Below are 23,736 nucleotides of genomic sequence, written 5' to 3'. Positions count from 1 at the left end.
ATTATACTCAGACTAAAGGATGAACTGAAGGGGTCAGAGGTCACTTTGACCTCACACAACACATTTGTGGCCATAACGTGAGAATTCATACATTAATTATGACAAAAAGTCACACAAATGTCTTGTAGGATAAAATTGTGAAGTGATAACATTTTATATTCAAAGGTCAAAGGTCAACTTCACTGTGACACGATAATGTTCTGCAAAAACACTTCTCTGGCCATAACTCAGGAACAGGAGGGGAGATTGAGACCATATTTCACATTTGGTGGAAACCAAATAAAACATTTTCCCATATGAGAGAAAACACATCATAAATCCTGGATTTCACAAAGACCCTTCCAAAAGCTTATAATATGTGGACACTTCAGTTTAATTTACATAAACGACAAGAGATGTCAATACTTTTCAAAAATTTCACAAGATAGTGTCTAGGGGTAAAACCTATACAACACATTGCTTATTCACATTTAGCCACTCAGACAAATGCTAATACAACACTGTATTACTCAAACTCCCTATACCATGGCTATACAGAAACGTGTGTTATGATTTGGGGTGGAGGCAGCATACTAGTGCAATGTATTTGAAGAACATTCAAATACTCAGCCAGTCTTTTGGAACATCTGATCATTTGACAGCAGTATTTCCATTAAAAACGTCATAATTTACCCAAATGATAAAAAAAAAAATATAAAAAAATAGAACCATCACTGTTTCTTTGTTTGAAAAAGCCTTTAACTTTTTGCCATGGAACATAAGACTTCTACATTTTAGTCAAAGACATCATCTTGTTGAAGGTGTGGAGGAATGACTTCATTATTTTATGCAGTAGAGAGAAACATGTTTTTTTTTTAATGAAGTGTCCAACATTGGAGAGTGGCAAAAGAACAACTTTTTTTTTTTTAAATTTTTTTAAATGTGTTGTTTTTCCAAAGGGATTAGCATTAAAAACTAGATCAGGAGACATTAATCCTAACCTGCTAACATAAAACCGGCTTTATTGGCAGGCAATTGCTTTCAAATCAGTTTTGAAAAGAACGTATTTCTCGCTTATATATTCAAAGTATTCCAACTAAAGTAACTGTGGGGTAAAAAAAACAAAAAAAAAAAAAAAAACTGTGTTTATAAATGAGTGTCTAGATGAAAAGCATCTTGTGTCAAGCAGAAAGTACTGCTGAGATCTTATCGTTGTGATGACAAAGTATTTTACAGGGAGTGTTGGTATAGTGTCCCTCTGTGCCAGCGTCCACCCCGACGACGTACGTCTCTCCCGCACCCGGCTGCGTGTCCACGCATTTACCGCGCGCGGTGTCATTCTTGAACACGCAGTCAGGTGTCGCGCTTCTATCACGCTGCCGGTGACGCCCACCCGGTTTTTTTTTTTTTTTTTTTCTCCCACGTTCACGTCCCACACACGGGCATCGAAACCGGTTTTTTATTTATTGTTTCACTCGTGTGGATGAAAATGTACAGGAACTGATGACGTAGCGCGCGCGCACTCAAAACCCGGAGTGTGTGCTCGTGGGCGTGAAGTAAAAATGTCAACGTGCGGCGCGCGAGAGGAGGAGAATCCCGGAGCTGAGTCTCTTGTCAGCTCGAAGATAAAATTCACGTCAACGGCGGAAAATTGGCTCCAGAGGTCGTTTTAACGACCAGAAAATGTGAGGAGTGAAGTTGTAAACGGTCGCTGTTTGCAGTTAGTCGGCGTATCAAGGCGGAAGAAGTGAGTGCGTTCAGCTCCCCACACCGAAGCCCAGCCTCCCTTCCTGGATATGAAGCAGCGTTAAAGGCGGCGACGTTTCTTCGACATCAGCCCGCTTGTGACCGCCGGACCACCATTTCAGGTAAGTTTGTCCGGTGTGTGTGTGTGTGTGTGAGGCGACGCAACTTCTGGCGACTAATTTACGGACCCCTCAACACGTATTAAGACATCCGTGTTTCATCTGCTAACAGCGCACTAACGGACGCCGGCCGGGGCTTCATCATTTCGGGCGTTCAGATGTGAGTTTGTTGAGCCGACAGTTGCGGAGCCTCTCGCAGACCCCGCAGAGGGTGTGGGTATTTATTTTATTTTTTTTTGGTTTGTGTGACATTTCTGCAGGACGAGGAAGCATGAAGTGCGATGATAACGTTTCCCGACACGAGTGATTGATATTCAACTTACCCGAGTCTCTCTTCCCCCCATCCATCCATCCATCCATCCATCCATCCCTCCCTCCTGTAGGCTAGAAGAGGCCCCTGGTGAAATATGTACCACATTTAGTCTGTGGCCACGCCACAACAGCACAGTGGAAATGCTTCATGTCGTGGCTGTGGTTTGCACCGAAACGCCACCACAAGAGGAGACCCGTCCTCTGTGGCTGGAGGATGCTGCAGCAGCAGCCCCACGCCTGTCGCCGTGGGGTGTGGTTGGCAAGCCGGACAAACAGGCTGTCAGCAGCAGCAGCAGCAGCAGCAGCACCTCGTACCCTTTAATCTTCAGTTTGACAGCCCGTCAGAGGGCTGGTCGCACCGCATTAAGCCACCTCAACATCTCCAGCGTCCTCTTTTTTTTTTTTTTTTTTTTTTTAGCAAACCAAGCCCTCTTTGCCATGCATGTTGGTCCGCCGTTGTTTACCGGCAGGCACTCTGTCATAACGAGCTCTGCTGCTGTTGCTGGCGGTCCCGGTCTGGGGACCCGTAAACCTGCCTCATTAGACAGCCGGCATGTGTTGCACGCTCACTTCCGTTTAATCTGAAACGATGATGCATGCTGTGGTGCTCATGTTTATGTGCTGGTTGTTAACTGTGCCCGGGCGAGGGAGGGATATAACTGTAATGAGTGTAACATTTCTGTTTATGATTTCTTATTTTCAAGTTGACCTCAATCTGCCACAGTCTGCTCCGGTAGGTAGGTATAACATCACGGGTTGCCGACAGACACAGGGACTCCGATATATGTTACTGGATCCCCCCTGTTTTTCCGCACACCCGAAGCCTTTCTCCACTCAGCTCTCCCTAACTTAATTTGAGCAATTTATTCTTCATTCATGATCCTGCCTCTCCCTTCATATGTCTGCCTCTCTCAGCGTAATGCGCTGAATGACAGGCTGCGAACAGAATAATCCCAGCGGACTATTAACCTCGTGTATGTCTCTCACTCCGCATCACCACTTTGCCTTCCTCATCACCCTTACAGTAAGATGTACACGTTTATCCTGTCTGCACTACCATTTCTGTCTGATGAGGAAGGATGATCCGCTAACAGATGCACCCGGGCATGCAAAGCATGCATACACATAGATGCACATGAACAGGCCGAAAAGGCCCCGACTGCAGCAATGAATGGCTCGACTGACCATGTTGATATATTAGTTGGTATTATAGAACTGAGCCTGAGCAACAAAACCAGAAACACCATGCATGCGTAAGACGCAAAGAGACACTTCTTCTTCATCTGTTTGGGTTGACCAGTCATTGGGGTCAGTAACTTGTAGTCATCCTGCTGGCATAGTAGTTTTTAAGTCATATGCTCCACTGGTGTTGTCGTCGGCTGGGTTACTCAGCCTCTCAAGGGGATCTTGACAGTGTCTTAAGTGTATATGTAGACTGGCGAGAGAGAGTGTGAGTGTGTGAGTGTGTGTGTGATGTCTGGACTGTGGCCAGACCTGTTCTGACAGTCTACACTCTGCCAGTGTGACCGCAATGGGAAGGTGTGTTTGTAGCATTGTAGGCATTGTAACAAAAGTGCAGCAATAAACAAGAGAGTATACAATATACCGTCCACACACTGGGAAGTGAGGAGTCTTTGTTCGAGCTCTCATTAACTCATGTATTTATTGGGCCTTAATGTCGCACCGGTCTTGTTAATGTTTGACACTCTGTGAGTGTGTGTGGTCTTGTCTGGCTTTGATGATTTCCCTCTGGCAGCGTGTGATAGCCCCGTGATCGTTGCAAAGGCATCTGTGAACCCAACATGTCTGCTGAAGTCAAAAGTTTGCCTTTTTGAAGTGCAATATTATATACTGCAGTAACACAGATTTAAAGTTACAAAAAGCCATGAAAATTACTCCAGTAGATACAATACTAAATGTTAAGTTTTAATTTAGTTTTATTTATTCATTTGTAGTGTGTTGTTACAGACAACTGTGTGTATATTGTGATTTTTTTTTTGTGTGGAGTTGGCTTCCATCATCAGTATGTTTAAATAATTGCATATCTCTCTGCAAACTTTTTTTTTTTTTTTTTCATATTTCAAGTCAGAATTGGTTTATTTCACTAGTGCCAGTAATTTTTTTTCCCAATGCTTGTTTTAAATAGATGACTTCATTAAAATGTGGGGTGTGATAAATCAGGCAATGAGTAGAAAACAAAAGGACAAATCCAGACGATTGACTGAAATGAATAGTTCATTTAATAATCAGAACAGAAATGCCAAAAAAGCATCTTCATGTGACAATTTTCTGCTTTCCCCTGTCTTGTAGTAGATTAAAATATTTAAAATGTCTTCATGTTTTGGACGATTTGTTAAACAAACAATGTTTCTGAAAAATTACGAGAATTTGTCATTATTTTCTGATTTTACAGAACAAATGAGTAATTGATCAATTTAGACGGTCATCCACAGATTAAACTAAACTAATTATGAGGAGATAACATTGAACAATACTTTTGTTTTCTTTGTTAACTTACATTTAATTGTAGTGACCTTGAGTTCGTGCTGCAAACTCGGAGAAAGACAAATGACAGGAAGGTTTTTATTGCTAAGAGGTAGGTGGACTTATTTATTTTAAAGGCATCTTGTTTCAAATGATCAAAACAGCCCCCAGCTGTTAAAGTAAGTTACTTTTACTCTCCTGTTTTAAGAATGTGAAACCACTTTCCACTATGCTTTAAGGTTCACGACGGACGTTTCAGATAAAAATCGTCTTTACAAAGAAATAAACATGGTCACATCCTGCATTTACAGTAAATTGTTCCAACTAAATGGTAAAAGCTGTTGCAACACAGTGAGGAGGGATTTCGTCAGGCGGTTATAAAACTACCAGTCTGTTTGTCACACTTTCAGCCTGGTTTTAAAAGCTCAAGGCCATAACAACAAGTCTACAAAAGCCAGGTACGTACTGTATCGATGCTGACGGGTACAATTTGTAGCTGATTTTTCCTTCAAGCTGCAATTTTCTTAATCGTCGCTTCTTTCTTGCCATCACAATCAAGTGATTTCGCTCCATCTGAGTGCCCCATTCATTGCAGCTAAACAGGCCTCGAAGGTACATTTCTGTTGATGCATCATTCAAATATCTATAACTTGTTGCACGATGGGACTTGTTAATCGATCTCATGAGTCATGGCGATCTGTTATTCAGTTATGGACGTGGGATTATTGCGGCTATATTCGGGTGTCGGCAGTGACGTTGATCACTAGCCTGTCGGTTCTGTATGTTGAAAGGTTTTGCTTCCACTTAAAAGCTTTCCAGCAGAACATAAGCTGCACTAACTGTTTATACTTGGAGTGGACGAGGTAATCTGAGGTCTATAACCTGGGCTGGCTTTTGTTTGTGTCTGTGAACATTTAAAAGTGCTTGTTATCTTCTCAGTGCCCCTGTAAAATGTTCCAGTTTTCTATCATATTCCTGGTTTTCAATACACTATAAACTTTGAGATTTAGTGCCTTGTTGCCAGCTTTGGAGCATGTGGCTCCCACGTGGCTTTGTGGGAGCTGTGGGTGGCTGATGTCTTTGTGCCTGTGCACACGTGTTGGTATTAGGTGAAATATGGGTTTGTAGAATTTGAAATATACACTCAGTTTATCATTTTATCAATCCCATTAATGGCACTGTGGGTTAAATGTCAGAAACGCCTCTCTTTATTAAAATCCTCCAAATGACCATAAACCTCGCTAAAACTGCTTCGTCAAAAAGTGAACATTCAAAAAGTTCATTCGGGTAGGATGACTGTGTGACCGTTGTGTTATTTAGCCAGCAAAGACAGACACAAAGTTGTGACAAAAAAAATAAACATAAATGATTAGCACACATCAGACCACTGAGGAAGCGCTGGAAGGATGTGCATCCACGCCTCCTTACCCGAGGAAGAAAAACATGTGAAACTATCCGCCAACTTGGGTACACCTGGGAATCCGATAGCGGCACGGACGTGCGTAAACACGTTGTAAACGGTGACAGGGTGGAAAATGTACACACAAATTCCGCCACACGTGCATGAAAGTCAAGTGTGTTGACCTTTTTAAACGAATACATGTTTGTTGCCGGCGTGAATGAAGGAGCGTAGAGAGCTTTTGGTGGCTGTGTGAATACGTGTCAGCCGTGTCTGTCTCTAGTTCAGTTTGTTGGCTTGTGTCAGTGCTCTCTCTCTCTCTCTCTCTCTCTCTCTCTCTCTCTCTCTCTCTCTCTCTCTCTCTCTCTCTGTGTGAATGGGAGTGAGATCAGTAACATCACCGTGCCAGCGAGTGGGGGGTGGAGAGAGGTTTGGAAATGTAAGAGGGGAGGGGGTTGACGGTTGACGGTTGGTGGTTGGCTTCTCCGGTTGAGGTCTGCATGCTTTTTCTGCTTCGCTCCTCTGCTCTTTCCTCTTGTCTGCTCCTCTCTCATAGGCTTATTCCTCCTTCATCTTTCTCTCGTTCCTCTTCCCTCCCATCCCCGGTGGTTTCCCGGCATTTGACTGTGTGCCGTGTGAAAATTCATGTGGAAGAGAAGAGCTTCCTTGCCCTCCGGCATCAGTGCATTACTGTCTCTCAGTCACCCCTCAGCTCAAAGATTGGAGCAGATAGCAAAAATTGCGAGTGCACGTCAGTGTGTTTTTTAAATGTACAGCCTCTATGACAATGCAACTGTGTGTGTGTGTGCGCGTGTGTGCGCGCGTGTGCTGTCTCTGTGTTTTGTATCCCCCATGAGACTCCTTCTTCCCATCATCCTTCGCAATGAGAGGAATAGAGTTTTTGAGAGCACTGGTTGCCTTGGTAACTATTTCTTCCATCTGTGTATGTTGTGCGGTTGTTTGGTAATGTGTGTGCAGAAAAAGATGGAGGTGCTTGCGGTCCTAATGCTTCGGCTCCCCCGTCATTGCATTATTTATTTAATAGTCGGCAGGAAGACTGCAAGGTTACTGGGTTACAATTCACTCCTGGAAGAGATTATAGGAGTCCACTTTCATCCCAGTGAATGCGTGTCATTGTAACAACACATGTACAACAGAATATGCAAAGTAATACTTGCCCTGAGCTACACTAATCATGGATTTAAATACTTCTGTATTTGCCTTTGGTTTATGTGGCTTAGTTAGATGGTAACCTTTTCTTTACAGCTTATCCAAAAGCAATAACCGCCACATATTTGGATTATTGAATAATCCATTTCTTAAGGGAAAACACCAAACATTCTTCTGCTGCCGACCACTGTTTGCTATGTTCAGTTTCCATTGAAAGCGGGGAGGTGGAGACGACAGATTACAATTGTATTGCGCGAATGGGTGTAGTAGAGAGATCAAATGACGGTAAGACAGGCTGCTCCTGTCTACATTCAGCTGGTCAAAAGCGTCGAGATAAAATCCATTAGGTATCTATTTTAAACGGTAATTTATTTCATGATGAGAAGGTGTGAAGGCATAAAGTGATGGAAACGGCAGACATCAATGAGGAGGAATGAATATAGCAAAGATTTCTAACTCCAATTCAGGATATTTCCGTGAGACTTTATCGAGAACGCTGTCGTTGTTCAGGGACTCTTCATTGACGTGACAAAGGACTGCAGATGAGTCATTAGTTTATTCTGGACAAGAAAAGATTAGGGGATCTCTGGACAGAGGAATGTTAAGAGTCCTCAAACTGAAAGAGGGTTTTTATCAGTCTACTCAGAGAAAGTAGGGTCCAGTGAGATGCTGGAGGCGAGGGACTGAAACTATGGTGGCCAGACACATTTTCATGCACTGTGGAGCTTCTAAGTACAGCCCAGGGACTGGAATAGGAGGATGATAAATAGCCTACGTGTTAGAGGGGAAAGGGTGGCAGAGGAGAGTGTAAATGTTAGTCCCCAAAATACACCGTTTTCCCCTGGCTGTAGTGCGTCATGTGGCTCGGGCCCAGAGTATTGTGCCAAGTAGTTTTGTGTAACCTAGTTTTTTAACACTGACTCACCCTTTTTTTCATCTTTTCTTTTTCTCCCTGCTCGTCCGTGTGTGTCTCTCTCTCTCTCTCCAATAGAGACGCTCAGTGACCCCTAGCAACAATGTAGACTTCACAACGGCATGATGGTGATGCAGGGCCGTGCGGGAAGGAGGAGCAGCGACTGACCCTCTCCTCCGTTTCGCCACACCTTGCACTCTATGTCCGTCCTGATTGGGCGGCTGGAGGGCTATGTCATCAACCGCACCCCCATCGGCCCAACTCCACAAGAAGGGAAGGAAGCCGGAGAAATCGGAGGCGATGGCTGATTCGGTGCAGGTCACCAACGAGGAACTGAGGAGCAAACTGATGGACGCACAGATCGAGCTGCAGCAGGAGCGTGGGAAGGTGAGGGAGGAAGAAGAGGAGGGCATGTGGACAAAACGGTTTACCGTGATGGTCGAGACATGGCCCCCCACGTATCATTACAACAGAAGAAGTAGAGAGTGGCCAATTTTTAAATCATTATTCAGGAGTTCGGTATGCGCGCCACCACGAAACTGCAACTAATGCTCAAAACAAGCTCACTTATAAAGAATAAGTATCTATAAAAAAAAAATGCATAAAAATGATCTACATGCATCAAAATACAATTCACTTGTTTTTGATCATTTAAAGCATCATGATAAAACACAGCTGAGCAGTATTTACATAGCTGTTCCCTCTTGGGGATTATATCACACCTCACTAGATGCTCATCCATTTTGTTTTAGACCTTCAGGACCTAAAGCACAAACTTGCAAATGAAGTCACCTCTTTGCAGCACATAGTCTGAATAAATGGATATACACATCGAGGAGTGCTGATGTAAATAATGATGTCCACTTGACAGGAGTATTCTTATCTATATCAGGGCTGTCATAATGCTGACATTTTAGTTGATAATGAATTCTCATACAAATAATAGCGATGAACAATTTAATTGTCTTTTTCTGTTCATTTGCTAACTTTTTGCTGCAAGTCCAACAAATGGCCTCCTTCAATTTACTGAGCTCTCCTTTTTCATCCTTTTTGGTGGCATGAATTCTCCACCGATATGCTTTTCAATCGTAGCAGGAGAATGGCGGGTTCAAAAGACCACCAGTGAAACCTCAAGCAGTAGAAAACAACCTGAAAACACTAACAGAGATATGACATTTCTAGTCCAGCTGTTTTCAAACAAATAAACGCAAACAATTCTAACGCTCAATAATGGCAATCAGGTCGTTATGTAATAACTGCGACATGTCTATCTATAATGTCTTTCTCCCAGGTATGTAAGCTCCGTGAGCGGCTCCAGGAGCAGCGGCAGGCTCGCGAGCTCGAGCAACACAAACACGCCGTCGCACTTACCGACCTGCGGGCCAAACTCCATGAAGAGAAGCTCCGTGAGATCGCAGGTGCCCGGGAGGCCTTTGCGCGTCAGCATGAAGTCGAGCTGGCCCGGGCCATCAAGATCCGGGATACGGAGGTGCAGCGGCTCCAGGGGCTCGTAAACGCACTGAGAGACGGCGCAGCTGACAAGCTAAAAAATGCTCTTCTCGGAGAGGCTCGGGAAGAGGCCAGGAGAGCTTTTGATGGGGAAAGAATAAAGCTCCAGCAGGAAGTAGGTTTTAGCGTGTGTACGGGTGGCAGAATGAATTATTGTGTTTTCAAGTTTTAGATTGTGGGAAAATGTGCAAGTACTTTAGTAACCATGTAAAATGTTAATTGTAATGGGCTTCTTGTAACTAAATTATGGGAATAGTGTTGAGGTCAGCGTCTTTTCTGAGGGCATTATTTGTTGTTAGGATGAAGGCAAATCTTCATGGAAAGTTGACAATGTAAAACCATTATGTGACTTTACATGTGTGCGTGTGTGTCTATGTTCCTTTGTAACTTTTCTTATGAAAAACAGGAAGCAGGGTGGAAAATCCTGTTGCCAAGCTATTGTTTCAATGTGGCCTTCCTAGACAAACAGGGCATCTACCACGGCAACACTCGAATGGGATGGAACAAGTGTTTATAAGGACATGAATGTCTGTCTTTTAGCTGTTTTTGTTTTGAGTGTATTAATATTGTCACGCGTGTGCGGTTATTTTAGATTCAGGAACAGAAAATGGCCAGGAAGCAGGCGGAGGAGACGCTGGCGAATGCTCTTCAAGCAGATAAAGCCAAAGCAGCTGATCTCCGCACGGCCTACCAACAACACCAGGATGAGGTGCATCGCATCAAACGGGACTGCGAGAAAGACATCCGCCGACTGGTGAGACCACGTGAAGCCGGCAAGACGAACACTGCAGACACTCCATACGTCTTACCTCCTTATTGGATAAAGGCTAACCCATGGAAATAGTCTGAAGATATGTTGATGGCATATTTACTTGTGGCTTCATAATATTTCCTAGAAGTTGAACAACCGAATCGATTTAAACTTTATTTACCCTGACGTGCCAGCTAACATATCAGAATTTAGAGTATCAACATGCCCAGACTGTCTTAATATTTCTCAGTAATTTGAAATATTCATGAATATATAAGCAACAATCATATCCTTAGCTATCACATATTAAGTATTTAACACATAGAAAGTGAGATAATCCGCCTCACCAATTATGTGTGTGTGGTTTGATCAGACACCGCTGGCAAAATGAGCAAAACATTTCCAAACTCATCACATTTGAATTCAAATGTTTTAAATCCTGATTGGTGCAAACACACGCAAACATAAATCAGTGGGAATGAAAATATTTGTTTGTTTACGTAGGATTCCATTATCGAGAGGCGGATTGAAAAAGGGGGGGGTTTCAGGGCCTTAAAGAATTTGATAGAAAACCAAACAGGTCTTGTTATATACATCACAATGAGGTAACCTTAATCAAAGTACAAAATATGGAGGTGTCACTTATGCAAATACAAATCTTATACAGCCTCATGAACCGTGTATTATTATTATTCCTGTGGTGGGTTAGCTTGTCATATCTAGCAGCTGTTATTTCACAGTCTGTGTCTGTCCACATTTGAATATCACCAAGAGTCGACCTCTGTTTTCCTGCTGCTGAAGTTCAGTCCCAGTTCAGGGCTTATCTCGTTGATGTAGTATGACGGTTAGAGGCTAATTGCTGCAGTATCGGTCTTGACTCCGTCTTGATATCTTCACCATATAGTGCTTATCCACAAAAATGACAGTCCGTATACCTGCCACAGTTACTCATTAATGCAGCAGGGTGACAATAATAGGCATTATTGTTGGTAAAGGAATTTTCACGGAGACTTAAAGACTGAAGAATGGCTGATTGATGAAGAGAAAGCAGTGCAGGAAATACCACTGTTAAAGAAGAAACTATGGAGGGAAGGAGAAATGGAAAGGAGCTGTGTGAATGCAGAGCAAGAACAAAGCTTCATAAATTGATCAGAGCTGAAGTACAAGAGCTAAAACACCGTTAGTCTCCTATTCTGCTGTTGGCCAATCAGAGCAAACAGCTCGTTAGACATTAAGTGTAAACCATGCGGGAATTACAGTTAAAAGTTGTCGCAAATGTTTTTTATGAGCACATTGCGCTTCATGTACACTGAATATTCACACATTGGTGGTTAAATGGGGGAAATTATCAGTCTGAATTGAATTTTTGCTACATAAAAAAAATAAAAAATAAAAATGTATGTTTTCTGCAAGTTGATCTCAGAAATATCTGCACCTCATAATATTATTTATTGTGAATATTCTTTAGGACTATTCATCTGGGTTTTGATGGTAAAGCACCTGTCCGATTCCACTGATACCACTTGTTACACCGCCCATACCTCTGCTCTTATCCGTCCTTCTTGTAGATGGATGAGTTGAAGGCAAAGGACCGGGTGGTGAGTGCTCTGGAGAGGGAGCTGGGGCTGCAGGCTGGCTACGCCCAGAAGCTTCAACTCCAAAAGGAAGCCCTGGATGAGCAGCTGGGTCACGTACGAGATGCTGAGAGACACAACCACGGCAGCCCCAAGAGAGAGGCGGTCCCTGGGCTTGGTGAAAACTCAGAGCTGCTCAACAACCAGGTATACGCAGACGCACACAGGACCAAATGTGTATATCTCAATATGTGCATGAATGCATTCATTAAAATTGTAAGGGAAGAAATACACACCTTCAATGTGCTTCAGGCCACAATTACAGACATCAAATAAAAAAGCTCATATTATTTAATGAAAAAAAAATGCAAAATGTCCGGTATTATGGGAAGGACTTTTGAAGGAGGGGAAAAAGTCTCCAATATAGAAATGGAACAAAATAAATCATTAACATTGCACATGGCCGTGGAGCTGGCCAGTTTCCTTTATAGTAGGCATCGTATAATAAACGTGGAACAGGTGCATCTCTTTCTTCAACTGATTTTATTGGGAACATTTGAATCACTGAGGAATTGCTATACTTGCTGTACCACAAAATGAATGTCAAAGGGATACCTTAAACTGTTGAGTGCACAATTTCTTAACCAAATGTCAAAGACGAACGCCCGTCATATTTAAAGCGCTTGGTCACCATGTGTGCTGCACGTACACGTTCACGTTTTGAAATGCAAACTCATCCTTCGTCCCGTCACCTCCTCTTTTTCTATACATCTCCATTACCTGCCCACCTGCCTGCATGTTTTTCCCTTTTTCAGTTTTTGTCTTCCTCCCCCTCTCCTGTCCCCTCTGCTCAACAGGAGGTGGAGGAGCGTGACATGAGGAGGTTCCAGCTGAAGATCGCCGAGCTCCACTCGATCATCAGGAAACTGGAGGACAGAAATGCGCTGCTGGCTGACGAGAGGAATGAACTAGTGAGCATCAACCTTTTTTTTTTTTTTCCATATGTGCAATCATTGTAGGCATAAAAAAACAAAACAAACATATTGTTAAACTAATGTGTTTACATATACACAGATAAAAACACAATAAGGAACGTACTGCATGTGTCCATGAAACGTGTGTTAAAATACTTTATTTCGTAAGTTCCTCAGCCCTCCTCTTGCCTCCCCTGCTCACTAGAAGTCAAGACTTGCGGTTACAGTGTTTCCCCTCCCTGTTTCCTTCCTCTGCTCAGTTGAAACGGGTGCGAGAGGCAGAGAGCCAGATGAAGCCCATGTTTGAGAAGAATAAACGGCTGTCCAAGAAGAATGATGACCTCCTGCAAACGCTGCAGCGCATGGAGGAGAAACTCAAGAACCTGAGCCGTGACAACGCTGAGATGGTGAGATTTATCACCAGTGTTTTCTCCCTGACTCTCTGTTTCTCACGTCTCTCGTTATTAACTGAGGATAAAATCAAAGTTCAAATATTAGTGCGACATAGTAGATGTTTTGGTTTTATTCGGTAGTGGAAGAGGGATTCCGGGTCTCACTGTGGGTTTCATCACACAGGGAATAGGACCTCTACTGGCTATCTGAGGAAAAGCGTGAAACTTAATTTGACCTCTGTCTCACTCCGTTTCCCTCCATTAGAAGGAAAAAGCTTCCTCCTCTCGGCCGCCCTCGCAGCAGCAATCCATTCAGCCCCAGCTGAAGCGGCCAAGCTCTCTGACCGACCTGAGTCATGCCCACGAGGAACAGGAAGTGGAGTTCCTCAAGCTGCAGGTTGCTGAGCAACGTGGCATCATTGACGAGCTCATGCAGGTCAGGCTTTTATTAAAATCACCAGGTTCACATGCCTGTTATATTTTGTCAAGAAATCAGTCACTTCTATTTGGTTGTAATTTATAACTTGAACATACAATATATAATCTGACAGTAGGATTTTTCCTCTTAGGCCTCGCAGGCCATTGTGAAATTGTTTGTGTATAATATAGGATTTTGTATAAATATGATGACAAACTTTGATTTTTCATGTTTGTTCTTTCAATGGATAAAAATGGGCATTCCTACCTGGTTAAATTTTATATGAACAATTTCTCAATTGATTTTTTCTGAAAATTTATGATATAACAATATACAGTGTATCTCTATTACATGGACAACTATTATCCCAGCATGACAGTACTACCCCTCAATTCCCACTTCTCTTTGCCTGTTTGATCCCTCTGGTTCAGGGCAATAAGTTACGTACTTTCAGACAGGTCACTGCTTGTATTTGGTGAAATGTAGTATTGATTTGAAAAAGTTTTTACAGAAGCTGCAGTTTAGCGGCAAATAATGAATTTATTCATGTTTGCCTGTCTTTCCCCTCCCACACTATTTGCTTTGCCTTCCCATGACAGCCCGACTCATCACAAGCTGTTAATTCCCATTACTTAGAGCTTTATTCCTATGATTATATTGTTCTCTGCCAATTACCAGTTCTTCTCAAATATCAGCACCCTGTGGTTTTCATTCGACCTACATTTTTGTAGAAACAGACTAATTTGGACTCTGCTGCAGTGAAATATCATCTTCTGATGGCAGTTCATGTTGTGATTGATCTGTGCATGTTATGCCCTCAGTGACATGTCATATCAGATATGAGGCTGGTTTTGCTGGGGACAAAATTTGCGATGTTCATCTGCTGTGTATTTGTGTTCAGGAACGTGACCGATTGGTGATAAGCAAAAAGACCAGGAGGAAACCTCTCAAGCTGTCAAAAGTAAGTGGCCATGGCATCTGTTAATCCAGTGGTGTGTAAATAAGCAACTGTCCTATCTGTGGTTGATCCAGGAGTACCGTTGTGTGTGTGTGTGTGTGTGTGTGTGTGTGTGTGTGTGTGTGTGTGTGTGTGTGTGTGTGTGTGTGTGTGTGTGTGTGTGTGTGTGTGTGTGTGTGTGTGTGTGTGTGTGTGTGTGTGTGTGTGTGTGTGTGTGTGTGTGTTTGTTTGTGTTTAATTAGGCTCAGGGGACAATAATGATAGCATCCCTCACAGTTGGAGCATCACGTTGAGCACACACGCAACTCCTGCATAAACCGTTCCCACAGCTTGTTGAAGATGATTTGTTTTTCCGCTGTTGTTTTTATTTTCTGTGTGGATTTAGTGTTAATTAATGCATGCGTCTCAAAAACAGCAAACTCTATGCAACGGTTCATGTCTTCTTTGTTTCTGTCCTTCCTTGTGTATGAATATAGAAGACAAAGGGATGGTACTATCTAACTGGGTGAGGTGACAGCGTGCCGTGATACTCGTGTGTGCGTTTGAGCATCCATGTTTGGGCTATTACATCAGGGAACATATTACAGTCTCTGATGTTGCTAGGAGGAGGAGTTGCATGACATATATTCTCTCACTCCTCTCCTGCAGGAACCAGTTTGTTGTCTTGACTAGTTCGACACAGAGCTGGAAACAGCGGTTTAGCTTTTTTGGCCTGAAACTGAAAATGTTGTTCTTTTGGGGAATTTAAAACAGAAGCAGAGTCTTCGAGCTGGGAGGCAAATCCCAGAAGCTTTTTTTCCTTCTAAGGAGTAGTTTAATTGGAACCAGTAACTTTTTTTTGTCAGCTTTTCTATTTTGTGTGGGAGTGTGTTAGAAAGCAATTGTGCTTTTTGGACGTTACCGAAGGCCTGCAGTCACTGCGTGGACTGGCTGGTATAGTCTAAGATATAATAGACAGATTCTGGGGAGTGTTTTTTTTGGTCTGGCAGCAACATGACAGAGTACATCCTCCTTATCCTCTACTTCTCTTCCTTCATTTGTCTGTGCGCCCTGGTCTGTCTGTATTTCTCTGGTTGCCAGGAGATGACTTATAAACACGATGGTAAGGACGCTGTTGGGTTTAGAAACGTTATTAGCAAGAATGAAGTAAACAAACATAAAGCGATTGGATCTAATTTGCTTGAAAAGAGATGGAAATGACAGAAGGACGGGACTTGGGTTTGACAAGTTTTACCGTACAAAAGGAATTAATTTGGGGTATTCTTTTTTTTTTAGAAGATAACCAGAGCTGTTGGTTTAGGTGTGGTTATATTAAGTAAAAAAAAATGTCTAATCTGAAATTAGGTCAAATATAATTTTTGATAAGTGTTGATTTTTTTTCCAACTGGCTTCCTAAAGAATAGGAAGCATTGTATACTGTATGTTAAGATTTAAAAGGGCTGATTTAACTTGTGCACCCTCCTCTCTGCAGAAGCATGTTGTGGAGACATATTTTGGATTTGATGAGGAGTCGATAGACTCTGAGACCTCCTCTCTGACCTCCTATAACACTGACCTCACTGACCGCACGCCTGCCACTCCAGAGGAGGATTTGGAAGAGGTACAAAAATTCTTTGTCTACATTGAAAGAAACAATTAGAATACCTAAAAGATGTGCTGAAAGAATGTTGAGATAACTGACTGGAAAGAAACAAGGTAAAAAGTTAAAAAATAATTCACAGATTTATTATGATGGGATTATGAATCAAGGTTAAGGTTTGTGTTTGACGTCACAGAGTTTTTCCCGTGAGGAGTCAGAGCTTCGTTTCCGTCAGCTCACCAGAGAGTATCAGGCTCTTCAGCGGGCCTACGCCCTTCTGCAAGAGCAGACCGGAGGATCTCTGGATGCTGAGAGAGAAGCCAGGGTTTGTATCAGCTTCCTTTCCCAAAAACACTCCCTACTTTGATATAAGAAATAAATAAAACTTCTAAATCCCCAAAATATTTAGAATTGACTTTTTTTGGGATAATTTTCTCAGTAGGTTTCTTTATTTGCACCCAAGTTCCTGATGGCTGACCTTCCCTCCCACAGACACGTGAGCAGCTGCAGGTGGAGCTCAGCAGCAGCCAGGCCAAGATTGTCGACCTGGAGAAGGCCTTGGCCGAGAGGGGGCAGGTAATAAAGACAAGGGACGGGGACAGGAGCTCACTGGTCCTGCTCTCACTGGCCCTCCTGCATGTCTGTCTGGCTGCTCTGCTCCTGGGCTGGCGCTATGCTGACCAGGTCTGCCGCATAATCCTGTGATTTCAATTCCTGTATGTCTGGGGTCACATCTGGGTGCCTGCATGCTCTGCTTCCCCCTTTGTTCCTACTTTTTTTGGTGGTGTTTCTCATTGGGTCTTTCTGTGCTGCTGATCACTCAGGGGAGGGGAGGCTTAAACCACTTTGATTCCTGTTAACTGTGACTCGATTAATATACACCAGCTTAATGTTGTTGTATCTTAGTATATTTCTAAATAATGAAATACACAATTTGTATTGATTTTGTCTTGTTTACTTTTTAGAAAAGTCATATAGGTCTGAGCAGTTGGCCATACCTAATGCAGTTGTTGAAGAAAAGCTGTGGCTTATTTGTCAAAACCAAGTAAATTAAAACTAATTGAGCACCTCAATTATTACCTGTACTAAATATCATGAGGGACACTACAAATATAATGCTGAGTTCATATCACTACTCCCAGTTTGATTTGTTGTGACATGTTTCTTTGTGTTACTGCATGTTTCCTATTCCACTGTGGCTTGATCCAGCTCTGTGATTCAGATTTGCTGCTCTGCTGTTTTTCAACTTGGGTTGCCTTCTGTTCCTCGTGTTACTGTGAACTCTGTGATTGCAGCTTTCTTTTTGCCTCTGTTATCTCAGGAGTGGGCTTTATTTCTCTGAATCAATAAACTTGTGCTACTGCCACTCTGTCCCTGTCTTTTTGTGTCTGTGTTACATTTTGCATGCATCATTTGGAATTGGTCACTGAGCAGTAGGTTTTGGGTTGACTGGTTGAGTTGCTGACAGCTTTGTTCATTACACCCTGTCATGGCGAATCCTTTCCTTCCTCTCATGTTACTGCCAGTATCTTTCCTCGCTGATGTTGTGTTTGGTTGTTATGGCAGGATTCAAAGTGGGTGGAGGAGAAGCAGTACTTGCTCAGGACCAACCAGGAACTGCACGAGAAGGTAAATTATATTAGCCCATGCTCCCTTTCATCAAGACCTCAGAGCAACCATTGACCACTTAGTGCCAACTGATGTCGAATTCAGTTGAGTTTCAGTAAATATAGTTAAAATATTTCTTGACTTTGAGAACTATATACCTGTTTTTTTTTTTCAAATTTCTATTTAATTTAACAAAATTTGTTGAAGCATAAGCAGCCTTAAAACCGGCCTAGATAAATGAAAGGCTAAAATTGAAAATTAGATACATGAAATGAGAAACTATAAATGTTCAATACAAGCTGGAGGAGCAGTTCAATACTCTGTATTGTGGACAATTTTACTTGTTACCAAAACAGTTTCAAAGTTCATACCAAGCCCTAAAGTCAAATCTTCAGTGTTTCATGACACTTCTTGGATACAAGGTTAATAGTGCACATGCACTATTAATAATGTCTCAATCTGTCTGATAGAAGTGAAGCAAGAAAAGGGCAGAATCAGGGTTTACATAGAGATCTTGAATTTTGGATTGTACTTGCTTTAAATACCCCCAAAATACTATGACAACTCCAGGAGATCCGTTGATCCCAGTATTTACATATAAAACAACATAATGCTCCATATCCTATTCAATTTGTGTAAAAAAAATAAATGTGTTTGTGTCTGTAGATGTGTGCATTGCAGCAAGCAGAGTCGCGGCTGCAGGCTGAGGTTCAGGACGCTCGGGACCAGAATGAGCTGCTGGAGTTCAGGGTGCTGGAACTGGAAGTAAGAGACTGTACTAGCATCAAACTGTCACCAGGAGGCGACAACAACAATCTCAGCTCCAGATGCAGGACCTACATACAGTGACTCTCCAGACAGACAGACAGACCGACCCTCATTCACACCTCTCAGTTCTCCACTGTACGCATCTGTGTTTTATTGTTTTGCATGGCAGCTGTGTGCATACCCCTTCACCAAACTGGAATATATTTTGTTTTCAATGATTCAATGTTGTCTTAAGATGAATATAATTTTTAGTAAAATAAAAATATATTTAAGTTCACCATCCATTCCCATGTTTGTTCATTTTGTCTCTCATTTTTCCATGTATGTCCCACATTTTGTTTACATTTTCCTTACAATAAAAGTTAATGGAAATGAAGGACAAATGCGATAAAATAATATCATTTAGTTATGTTATGGTGAAACGGTTTTATTTTTAATTTTCAATTTAACAAGATAAATACCATATAAAATGTAAGATGGTTTGTAACTTGGCATTTGGCAGTCGGAGTGATAATAATGGCATCACCAGTGAACTCTCCATCTGTTTATGTCGTGGTTCTATCTCAGTCTTGGCCAAAAGACAGATCACTTTAACTCTGAGTTTCAGCATGCCCTCCCGATGGTTTCGTTTGTTTGGCCTTTTTAAATCTATGGGTTTTCACCTCCCTCATTTTGGCAGAGACCCCGACCATGTTTTCAGTGTCATGTAAGTACATCCTGCATTCCCTTCCATTTCACTCTGCTCACCACCACCAATGGGAATATTAATTATTGTATTACTGTAGGACTTACAAAACTGTTGTTAGTTTGGCTGATGACATGATGTGTTGATGTGTGTAATGAGCATTAACATGGCGTGTACTTCCTGTAGGAGAGGGAACGCAGATCCCCTGCTCTCAATTTGCACATGTCTGCATTCCCTGAGAACAGTAGCAGTGCCCTGCAGACCTACTGCCACCAGGAGGGAGTCAAGGTAAAACATGCTCACAAAAAAACCCAGTCTATTTCATTTAAAGCTCTCTAAACATTGTCAGTTTGATCTCATGGTTTTGATATCTGTGCAGGATGTCATCATTCCTGAGCTGATGAAGAAGCTGGATATTCTGGGGGATAACGGGGTGAGTTCAAACACACTGTTGGATTAACAACTCAAATAGCTCGCTTTTAAAAAAAAAATCCATTCAGTCTGGTAACTACCTGCTCATTGTATTTTATGCAGAATCTCAGAAATGAGGAGCAGGTAGCTGTGATCCAGGCCGGGACTGTGATCTCACTCTGTGAAAAGGTGAGCGGAAAGCCCCTCTGGCACGTTGGATTTTTACTGACACACAGTGGACACACAGTGCTACTGTTTATCATTTTATTCCCAATACATGTACAGCCATTTGCATTTAAGTCCTTTTTGTTGAATGTAAATTTACATTTGTTAGATTTAAAGTGTAAATAAAAACATCTGAGAACAAGTCAATCCCTCACTCTTTTGTTTCTTCCTCATCCTCCCTGCCGCTGCAGTGGTTAAAGCAGATAGACAGCACAGAGGCTGCCCTCACACAGAAGATGATTGACCTGGAAAATGACAAGGTGAAAAAAATCAATACAAAAGCACCTGTTTAAATCCTATTCAACTGGTATTCTGAACTGATATTTTATAACACCAGTAAAATACTTAAAATTCTACGCTGTTACATACAGTACACAAAGAAACATCATCCATTAATATTCTTGTTTTTCTGCTGGTGTGATGTCAAAGAGCTCATCCATCCTGATTTTGGATTCTACATTTAAACAATACGACATTTTACCATATCCTGTACATAGTGTCACTTCTTGTTGCAGGAGCTGTTCAGTAAGCAGAAGGGATTCCTTGAGGAGGAGTTGGATTACAGGAAACAGGCCTTGGACCAGGCCTACATGGTACGAAGCCTGGAGCAGTATTACACAGCGTATACCTGTACCTTTTATATTAAAGATCACCAAACTGAAATGTATGTACAGTATAACGTACATATTGACCAGGACTCTGTAAAAGACATAATGGCTCCTGATTCAGGAATGCAGGGGTGCAGCATTATCATTTCAGCATGACACACAAACATTTGGGATCCCTTTAAACACCATGAATGCAACATGATCCATGAAGGTAAAATTTGTCACATTGTGTTGGGATACTGCATCTTTTACCACTGAAGTCAAAATTATGATAACAATATAACCACTGAATTTGCTGAGGTATTTGCCTACATTTATCTTCTAAGAAGGCCAATCACCAATTTACTCTCTCAAATTGTAAATATATGCAGATATGATGGATTTATAAATACCCTTTTTTACGTGGTTCATGCAACAGTCAAAAAACATTGTAAACAAAATGGGTTTCATAAAATTGAATGTTAGATTTTTTTGGCGTGAATTATCTCAATCACTGTACCCTCCCACTGGATTAAATTGCCTGAACCCAGAAAACAGAAGTTAACACGTCGGTCACTCTCACTCATGTAATTCTAACCATTTTATTTGGTCAGTTTTGGTGTCGGTTTGTGTTTATGTTCCCACTTGATATTGTGTTGGCCAATCTTTGATCTTTACATGGTATTTGCTGTGTCACTGTGAAACTGTGAATTTACCTGGGGGACAAGAGATCAAATGAATTTACCATGTAAAGGTCAAGCTGAAATAGCCCCCAATATAAAGTGGAACAGTATTTCCCATATCTGCCATGGTCACAGTGGTGTGTGTGTGTGTATGTGTTTGCGTGTGTGTGTGTGTTTGTTTGTGTGCATATGTGTGTTTGTGTGTGCCTTCATGTGCATGCTTGTGTTTCTGCATGCGCATGTGCACGTCTATGTGTGTGTGTGTGTGTGTGTGTGTGTGTGTGTGTGTTTGTATATCTGTATGTGTGTATGTGGCTGGCTGTGCAGAGGATCGAGGAGCTGGAGGCCACGCTGTATAGCGCTCTGCAGCAGGAGCAGCCGGCATGCCAGGCGGTGGCCGAGTCGCTGACAGACAGGCAGAGGGAGGAGCTGAGGCTAGCTGTGGACAAGCTGCGGCGTCAGATTCTCCGGCAGAGCCGGCAGTATGACAGTCAGATCTTACAGGAGCGCATGGAACTCCTACAGCAAGCCCAGCAGGTAAGGCTCAAAACAAACCCAGTCAGGTTGTTGAGTCCTGCCCGCCCTCATTCTGACCCCTGGTACCTGTCTGAAAGTTCTGACCCCACCACACTTCTGGTACTTTGAAAAAGATGCAGTATCCCCGTGCGTGCCACCTGTAACCCTGTAAGTGCAAATGTGAGTGGAAGAGTGGAAAGATAAGACGGAATGACTTTGGCTTTGTGTATGTTTGTGTGTGTGCTTCATTGTGATCTGAATACCCCCACTCCTTTACTATCCCTCCACTCAGCAGCCTCTCAGTAGCTTTACACCCATGGCTTGTACACTGTGTTATTCATTGACTACATCAACAACCACGGCACCTTAAACTTCACTTGGATCAGTTGTACTCTAACGTACTAACGCAATGACCTCTAACCACAGAGCACTTAAAGCCAATAATCAACTACTCATGAAATATACTAATTAATTAGATAAGTTTAAACAAACTAAGTCACATATTTATTGTTGGGCCTCTTTTGTTTTTATCTCAGAATAAAGAAAAATATTTCCTCTCTCTTCCTTTTATTTACACACATCCCCAGTCTCATGCAATTAAGCTGTGTTGAGTTGAAGTGATTGTTATCAATCAGAATAATTTCAAAGAGATAATGTCTAGGTTTGTTTTAATTTCAAAATGTTGTGCCTGGTCTTCAGTGTAGCAAGGTCACAGATGTTTTCACAGATTGGAGAGCCCTTTAAGATGACGTGTTAGAAACAAAGAACAGAGTCAATGAATAGACTGTTCAGCTTTAAAGTCTCAAAGACGGAGTCGCTTCCACCCTTCACAGTTCAAAGCTGCTCTCCGGTTGTCATGGTAGCTCATTCTTGTCCACCACTGCTACCATGGAGACATAGGACATGATGGGAAGGCAGGAGATTATTTGGAGTAGATTCAGAAATAGTTTGACCCAGGTTACTATTAACTGTTAAACACCTGTTTGTTTTTGCACCGAAAGGAATGACTGTGAGAAATGGTTTAACTTTTGTGATTTAATATGTTTTAACCAGCTAACTGCTTCTGTCTTTGCGTTGCAGAGAATTAGAGAGCTGGAGGACAGGATTGACATGCAAAAGAGACATGTAAAGGAAATAGAGGAAAAGGTACACGCTCAAATTTCATTTGTCTCCCTCTAAGAAAACTTTCTGTCATGGCTGTTAGAGCACGTGTGCTGAGGATGTGAGGGAGTTTATATCTACTGTACTGCTGCTGTGTGTTATTTTACTAACTTTTTGACACCCCTTTTCTTCTCTCTCTTTTTCCACCTGTTGATTAAACCCTTTGTGTTCTTTTAGTTTTTGTTCCTCTTTTTGTTTTTCTCTTTAGCATTTATTCTTTGGCCTTAATGAAAATGACCGTGGACCCACATCAGGTAGAGCCTGTATTAAGTGTATTATAACTATCTAGCACAGTAATAGTGCTGATAGTAACAACAATAATGAGGACTAAAGAATTTGAAAATGTTTTCCTTTTTTTTTTTTAGGTGTTAAGGTGCTGTGGAGGCAAACGGCAATGAAACAAAACCTGTTTTTTATGCATTTGTAGACAGTTAATGAAAACCTTATTGCCTTTTTGATAAATGCGCACTTTTGCAGAGGACTCTTTCCTGGAATGCAAACATATTTGAAAATTTAACAGATAAGCAGATATACACGAGATTAAAGCAAGATTTATTTGTAACAATAGATAACATGAACTATAGTATTTCTTGGACCTGGAACATAAAACCCTGACTCCTCTGTGAGAAGCAAACACATGGATTTACCGAAAGAAAACTCTGAATCGCTCTGAGGATTTTACTAAAGGGAGAAAAGCCAAAGCCTCAGCTGAAGAAATGCCCAGTAGGACAATGGAAAAGGAAAGATTGGAGGGAGGCGAAGAAGAGTGAAAGTACAGGGCTGAGTGGGGGGAGTGTGTGTGTGTGTGTGTGTGT

The 23,736-nt window shown here is 42.0% G+C and overlaps 1 protein-coding gene across 3 annotated transcripts; it reads left to right on the top strand.

Moving 5' to 3' along the window:
• The first annotated feature begins 1,459 nt into the window (after positions 1–1,459).
• jakmip1 (janus kinase and microtubule interacting protein 1) lies at positions 1,460–23,712 on the top strand. 3 transcript variants are annotated; one of them, XM_069719824.1, is made up of 23 exons: positions 1,460–1,847; positions 8,201–8,509; positions 9,414–9,746; positions 10,224–10,385; positions 11,951–12,163; positions 12,814–12,927; positions 13,191–13,337; positions 13,588–13,758; positions 14,642–14,701; positions 16,170–16,298; positions 16,474–16,602; positions 16,770–16,853; positions 17,844–17,906; positions 18,552–18,650; positions 19,525–19,626; positions 19,718–19,771; positions 19,873–19,938; positions 20,166–20,234; positions 20,490–20,567; positions 21,572–21,781; positions 22,841–22,906; positions 23,099–23,175; positions 23,287–23,712. In XM_069719824.1, the coding sequence occupies exons 2-22, from the start codon at positions 8,354–8,356 to the stop codon at positions 23,147–23,149; spliced, it is 2,556 nt and encodes an 851-aa protein (XP_069575925.1). In that variant the 5' UTR covers positions 1,460–1,847; positions 8,201–8,353; the 3' UTR covers positions 23,150–23,175; positions 23,287–23,712. The 3 variants fall into 3 exon arrangements, with proteins under 3 accessions (XP_069575925.1, XP_069575926.1, XP_069575927.1); XM_069719825.1 differs by lacking the exon at positions 21,572–21,781 and having other exon boundaries at positions 1,462–1,847; positions 23,287–23,711; XM_069719826.1 differs by lacking the exons at positions 22,841–22,906; positions 23,099–23,175; positions 23,287–23,712 and having other exon boundaries at positions 1,462–1,847; positions 21,176–21,655.
• The last annotated feature ends 24 nt before the right edge of the window (positions 23,713–23,736 follow it).

Source organism: Brachyistius frenatus, unplaced genomic scaffold, assembly GCF_029030835.1.
Source record: "Brachyistius frenatus isolate BFR_SWC_R1_liver_20210118 unplaced genomic scaffold, ASM2903083v1 Contig_225, whole genome shotgun sequence".
Taxonomy (NCBI): domain Eukaryota; kingdom Metazoa; phylum Chordata; class Actinopteri; family Embiotocidae; genus Brachyistius; species Brachyistius frenatus.
The sequence above is the reverse complement of the archived record's forward strand: the minus strand, read 5'-3'. Positions and strand labels throughout refer to the sequence as shown.